The sequence below is a fragment of the Vombatus ursinus genome, unplaced genomic scaffold, assembly GCF_900497805.2.
Source record: "Vombatus ursinus unplaced genomic scaffold, bare-nosed wombat genome assembly UNPS02014909.1, whole genome shotgun sequence".
Classification (NCBI taxonomy): domain Eukaryota; kingdom Metazoa; phylum Chordata; class Mammalia; order Diprotodontia; family Vombatidae; genus Vombatus; species Vombatus ursinus.
The window spans coordinates 2,204,565-2,211,776 of NW_020954687.1; the positions used below are offsets into that span (position 1 = coordinate 2,204,565).

The 7,212-nt window shown below is 41.4% G+C and overlaps 1 protein-coding gene across 1 annotated transcript in view; it reads right to left on the bottom strand.

Annotated features, from left to right (window-relative positions):
- PKP1 (plakophilin 1) overlaps positions 1-7,212 on the bottom strand; it is a 74,619-nt gene that overhangs the window by 16,414 nt on the left and 50,993 nt on the right. The window contains exons 4-5 of the mRNA XM_027843413.1: positions 5,698-5,842; positions 1,932-2,139 (exon numbers count right to left, since the gene is read on the bottom strand). Of these exons, the coding sequence (XP_027699214.1) occupies positions 1,932-2,139; positions 5,698-5,842 (353 nt within the window). The remainder of the gene's footprint in view (positions 1-1,931; positions 2,140-5,697; positions 5,843-7,212) is intronic.

Consider the following 7,212-nt stretch of genomic DNA (forward strand, 5'->3'; position numbering starts at 1 on the left):
TATTGCACCACCTAGCTGCCCCCCCAGACATACTTTTTCACCATCTGCCTAACTCTGCCCCCTCTTTTGTTCGGGTAGCCCCCATACATCTAAAATAAGTTCCTTGCTTCCACAACCCAATCTATGGCTTTACATCTTGGCAATAAGACCTAAGCTGAGTGTGTCCCATCAACCACTAATCCAAACTCAAGTGAAGCAGATATTGAGACTAAATCTATTTCTTTTTAATTTCTATTCATTGCTCCTCATTTTGCCTCTGGGGCCAACTCTAATTTCTTTTCCATATCACAGTCTCTCAATTCATGTCTCTCCGAAGTCTTTTTTTCTCCAAGTTAAGCATCCTCAGTGCCTTCAACATATCTTTATGCTGTGTAATTTTGAGGTCCTTCACCATCAAGCATGCCTTCTCCAGATGGATGCTCTCCATCTTAACTAACGCCTTTTTAAAATGTGGTGTCCTAAACCGAACATAAAACTACGTGTCGTCTGAGCACGTATAGTGCAACTAACCTTCTTTCTGGAAGCTGAACCTCTCTCAGGGCATCCCAAGATCTCACTAGCTTTCTGGGTTGTGGTAACACACTGTTGTTTCATATCAAGCTTGCAGTCCACTAAAAACTCCTTTTCATATTAGCTGCTGTCTAGTCTCCCCTCTCCTATATCATATTTATGAGCAATTTTTTTGGAATCCATGTGTAAGACTTGGGTGCCACATTATACTAGTTACTCACTATGCCTTACCCTCTCACTCTTTATATTCTAAAATGCATTTGCCTTTGATGTGCATACAATACCAATATTAAAGCTGATCCATCTCTACGTGCTCGCCTCCCCTAAGGTCTTATGTTGTCAGCTCCTAGAAGGTAGATAATATATCTATGTATATATTACATGTATATACCTGCTCTATGGGCAGATAGGTGGCACAATGGATAGAGCACTGAACTTGGAGTCAGGAAGCCCTGAGTTCAAATCTGGCCTCAGACACTTAGTAGCTATGCACCCCGGGCAAGTCACTAGACCCCGTTTGCCTCAGTTTTCTCATCTGGAAAATAAACTGGAGAACAAAATGGCAAACCACTCCAGTATCTTTGCCAAGAAAACCCTAAGTGGGATCATGAAGAGTCAGACATGACTGAAAAATGACTAAAAACTTGCTCTATACCACACCCAATATGGCACCATATGTAATTAGGCACTTAAGAAAAGTTTTGATGATGATGAGAACACTACCATTGTGTATCTCTAGGGTAACTTCAACAGTTCCATTTGTTGGGGGGGGGTTACATTCTTATTTGTCATGCCCAACAATAAGCTCATATTTACTTTTTGGGGAATTCAAAGAATAGTTCCCAAATGTTTATACCTTCTCCAAAAAAAGTAAGTCCACTTTGCTAAGATAACTGTCAGATGTGGCACCCAGTCAACTTATTTCCCCTTCCCCTGAAATACCCACTGGCCTCTGACATCTTTGATCATATTTGATTCCCAGGCTTGGATCATGGTTAGAGTGGAAAAAATATGAACCAGTTCCTGGAAAAACTGGTAAATTACTTAATCTCTCGTGGCTTTAGATTCTTCCTCTGAGAACACTGGACTAAGTGATCTAGAAGGCCCCTTTAGCTCTAGAATTCTGTGGCTCTCATATGTCTGAGCCCCAGATTCCTTTGGCTTTGTTCTCTTGCTGCCTCACAGTACTCCCCAAACTAATGACACAGGGCCCCCCAAGAGATGGAGACTGTGGCCTCCATCCACACTAGTCACTTACCCTGCGTGACCCTACAAACTAATCCTTAGTTTCCCAAGAGGTTTCCTGTCCCCTTATCTCTGTTCCCTCAGCTTTTCATGGGAGGCAGAAGGGAGAAGCGAAGTTAGAGACTGGAAAGGCAGAGAGGGAAGAGAGAGAGGTTGGGGAAGGGAGAAGAAGTCACCAGTGAGCTGCTTCTGGATCTCAGTGCTCCCAGTCCTCCTCAGGAGGTTCACAGCCTCTGGAATCCCGTTCTGTCTCCTGGTCTCAAGCTTGTTAGTGGAACTTCTGAAGACCAGGTTGCGGAGGGCTCCAGCTGCAGCTTGCTGCACATTTTGATTGGGGCTCCGGAGGATAGCCACCAGTTTGCATATTCCTCCCAACTGGTATACCTAGAGTAGCAGGGAAGCAATGGACATGAATAGTCAGAAATTCATCGCAAGGCTAGATTTAGCACAACTAGGGAGCTAGGTGGCACAGGGGACAGAGTACTAAACCAGGCTACATAAATGCTAACTATTAGAACATCCCATCCTTTTTACAGTTGGGGAAATTAAAGTACAAGGGAACAGACTCTATGAATCCCCCCCCACCATGAACCACAGGACATTTCCTCCCTTCTTTGTGTTCTAGATCAAGGCCACCACACCCAGCTCTCCCCCTCTCCCCCAAACCCATCTCACCTAATAGGATTCAAAGTAGATTTTTTTTTTCAGGCCAAAGAAGCCACTTGAGTACTGAATTCTTTAAATTAATTTTCCACATAACTCCCAAAGCTGTCCGTGTATAGCCTTTAGAGAGCAGCCCTCAACTTGGTCTCACTAGGAACTTCCTTATTTGATGATCCCAAGGTTAGAGAGGGGGGGCTCTTACTTCTCACTACTACCAAGAGAAATGGCATCCACCCTGCTTTTTCAAGTGGCTTGTATAGAGTTGAGTATAAGGACTAGAAAGGGCATGTGGGTAAGGGGGGCAGGAGGACAGGGGCTGTTTATTTAGAATTGTCTAAGAGATTCCCTAGATTCATAACTGGTACCAAAAGGCCTCTTCCATGACTGTGTCTATAGTGGTTACTAGAGAAACAACTTAGATACACATCGAAAGTACAACATCCTTACAAAAATGAGAATTTTTGCTTTAGCTATGGAAACTGACAAAACCATTTAGCTTGGAAAAGTCCCAGAATCCACTTCATCCATTCAACAAGCGCAGTACCAGGCACTGTGCTAAGTGTTAAGGATAAAAGAATAAAAATTAAACAATCCCTCTCTGTCCTCAAGAAATTCATATGCAACTATAGGAAAAGAATGTACAGAAAGAAAAATAAATGCAAAATATATAAAAAGTATAACCTGTGGTTTAGAGTTCCCAAGACTACAGCCTTCCAAGGACCTGAGTTTGATTCTATGGGACTGTTCCCTAAAGGGTCCGTTTCTTTCTAGGTTATTGCCACTACATGGAATTACTCAAAGAAAACTTTCCAATATAACTTCAGGATAGCTCATGTCTCAGTTTCCCCAAATGTGGGAAAGAGATTCTCCAGCTCCCATATTGAAGGTAGTAAATGCAAATCAGGAATGGACAGCCTTTATTTCATTGGGCAGTTTGTACATGAAAAGTCCTTAAGGATTTAGAGGGATTTATTTGATTGTCTAAACTGGCCCAGGAAAGTACAAATATTCAACAAAGGGTATGAACATACTAGTGACACCTGTATCATCTCAGATCAATTTCCAAAGGTTCTGAAATATGCCCAGGTATCTGGTATAAATTCTCTAGGTAAAAGAATATAATTTTTAAAAATGTATTTTAAAATACTTGTAATTTCAAAACAAACTATGGAATTATGATGAAGTGGAAAGAATGCAGGATGGGTTCAAATTCTACCTTTGCTTCTTCCTGCCCACCTGTGTGATCTTGGGCACAATTTCCCCCTCTGGACACATGTATGTGTGCTTAAGTGGGACTGGATGACCAATATCTAAGGTCTAAATTTAGGTTTAGGTTCTAAATTCCACAGTCTTGGCTTTTACGACTCCTAATGCAAGGCAAGTATGATTCTTCAGCCGTCCAAATAGGATCAATTCAGAAATCAGACCAATTGTTGCCGTTAAAATAAACAATTACATATTTCCTCCTTCATAGTGAGGTGACAGGCTTGAGGTTTAGAATGTTACCTAAACTATCAGATCTGATTTCCATCAGTCTTATTTAATACTTGCCCTCATTTCAAGGACGAATACAATATGAGAGGGGAGGTATGTCAGGAATGAATGTTCAAAATGAATAAAAAACACAGATATAAAACATGTATGAATATATAATACACATATGTACCTATATACATATGTGTCTAGTTTGTAAAAAAAAATGTTGGCAGATGATTTCAAATGGAAATCAATCCAAAAGCAGCAATGAGGTACAGTAGAAACAACAGTGGCTCTGAAACCAGAGAACATGGGTTCAAGTACTATCTCTGACTATCTGTGTGTCTTTGGACAAGTGCTTTAATGGCCCTGTATCTCATTTTCCCCATCCATAAAAATGAGGGGCCTGGGTTTGATGGTGTCTTTGGATTCTTCCAGCTCTACATTCACCATCAATCCCAATGTTGTGTTAATTTCACGCAAGTGTCTATTAATTTCAGAAGATCTGCACAAAGTGGTCAAAGTTGGGCAGATACAGGTATTGAGGTTTCTGTGGCCTCCTTCCCACTTTAGATAGTCAGCACCATGCGCAGGTCCTAAATCTACAGGCTCTTAAAGCTCTTATTTTATTCTTTAAAGAAATCAAAATAGGGGCATCTAGGTGGCTTAGTAGATAGTGTACCAGACTTGGAGTCAGGAGGGCCTGAGTTCAAACCTGGCCTCAGACCAGACACTTCACACTTACTAGTTATGTGACCCTGGGCAAGTCACTTAACCCCAATTGCCTAAAAAAGAAAAAAAAAACTATACAGAAAAAGAAATTAGTCTCTTATATAATACAAAGTACTAGCAATTTAAAATGGAAAGTGTTGCTTCTCAATGGATTACTTAACCCTGATTGCCTCACCAAAAAGCTAAAAAAAATAATCAAAATAAAGAAAAACAAATATAGAATTTGGGTTCAAATTTCTTGGAAGAGAAATCCCCTGATTTCTGAATCAATGAGAATTTTTTAATGTAATATGAATCTCTGAATTACCTGTGCACCTGTCTAAAGCAGCATGATGGAGTGGGAAGAGTATTGAATGGGGAGTGTAGTGGACAGCTCTATCATTACCTATCTGTGTGACCTTGGACAAGTCATCAATGCAATTACAAAACATTAGGTCTCAAAGAGACAGAAGAGGTCCTCTAATCCAACCCCTGCATTTTACCTATGAAGAAAACAAGCCTAGAGACAGGTTAAGTGGCTTGCCTAAAAGACACAATTAGTAAGTAGCAGAGTTGAGGTTTGAACCCCCAATTTCAAAGTCTTCTGGCTCCACATCCAGCCCTCTTTTCCACTCTACGGTACTTCCTTTTTATCACTAGCTGTCATTAAGCTTGGTAGTATTAAGTTATAATAATAGCTAGTAATAATAATTACCACTTATATAGTGCTTAAAGGTTTACAAAATGCTTTACATATGGTATCTCATTTGATTAGGGTTATGGACAACCAATTAACCAAAAGTGGAAAGTTAAGTCAGGCTAGTTGGAATGATGGGGAGTTGGTAAGTGGTGGTTGGGGGGAGGGGAGGAGGCAGAAAAAAGGAATGGAAAGGGGAGAAGTTTCAGTGTTGATGATCATGCAGTCAAGACTTATTTATGGGCCATACCAAGCACACCGACCTACTCCAGCGGGCTGGGCAGGATGAGGAAGAACCAGCAGAGAGAAAGCCTCTACTCAACTTTAAACATAGGACCAGACCAACATCTAGGTCTTGCTTGTGCAGATTCAAGGGAAAATATACAGTTGGTTACCTGTTGCTTGGCAGATTCATCCTGGAAACAGGTGTGCTGGATGTAATAGGCCCCAATAGCTTGATACTTCTCATCCTGAGAGCTCAGGAACTGCACAGCCTTGGGGATAGTCAAGCCACTGCACTCTATGTCTTCACTGCAGATCCTGAGCAAGAGAAGCAGCAGAGCATGGGTTACCCTGGGCTAGCATAGGACATCCTGCCTCAGGTGCTCCAGGCCCTTGAGGCCAGCTCTGATAGTTTCCAAAACCTCATCACTACTCTAAAGAATTAAGATGGAGGCAGCTAGAGCTGCTAAACCAGCATTTACACCTTTTGTTTGTTCAGTGGCTTCAGTCAAGTCTGACTCTTCATGACTCCATTTGGGTTTTTGGCGTTTTTTTTTGGCAAAGATATTAGAATGGTTTGCCACTTCCTTCTCCAGCTTATTTTACAGTTGAGGAAACTGAGGCAAGCAGGGTTAAGTGACTTACCCGGGGTCACATAGCCAGATTTGAACTCAAGAAGATGCGTCTTCCTGATTCCAGGACAATGGCTTTATTCACTAGCTGTCCCTTCCCCATGGAAACAGTTCCTCTAATATGAACCTATCTATTTATCTATATCTATATCTATGTGGGAATGGACCCATTGCCTGGAATGTCTCCACCCAGGAAAACATAGCCGATCCACCCTCTTCCAGGAAAGGATGACATTAATTCAGAGTTGGTAACATAATGGTTGTAATGAGACTGAGATTTTGGCTTTGTTCTCCCTATGCACAAGCTAGCTTCCATTCAATTTAATAAACATTTGTTAAGCACCTCCTACATTCAAGGTCCTGAGCTAGGCTAGAGACACAAAGATAAACATGGCCTCGTGGAGCTTCATTCCTTACCACAAATCACACCCCGGATTCCAATCAGGCATCTGAAACATAGGTACCACTAGTCGTGAAGTGACCAGCGGAAAGTGGATGGAGGTGGACCCATCAGTCACCAAGCACATCAAGTCTTCATTGTTCAAGTCCCTCCTTCTCTCCCATTCCCCAGTCTGCCCTAGAGTTCCACCCTTATTATCCTGTGTGTGAACTGATGCCTCCTAATTAATCTTTGCCCATTGTTTTTCCTCAGTCCTATCAATCTGGCACTTTGCTTCATCAAATCACTGCCTGCCCAACTAAACCATCCTCAATAGCTCTCTAATGCCTATAGCAAAAAAAGTCCAGATTCCTAACCTGGTTTCCAATGCCCTCCACAATCTGACTCTAACCTAGCTTTCTTCTCTTATCCCCAATTATTCCACTACACCAACCCCCCACTCCAGCTAAATTGGTGTCCTCATGTTTCCCAAATACTCCCTATGCATTCCCACCTCCCCTTAGTGAATTCTATTTCTATTGGATTAGGTACTTTTTCCCTTTGCCATCTGAATCCCATCATTCTTTAGGTCCTACCCTACTGAAAGTCTATTAAGAAACTCAAATCTTCACTTTTTTTTTTTTTTTTTTTTTTTTTTTTTTTTTTTTTTTTTTTTT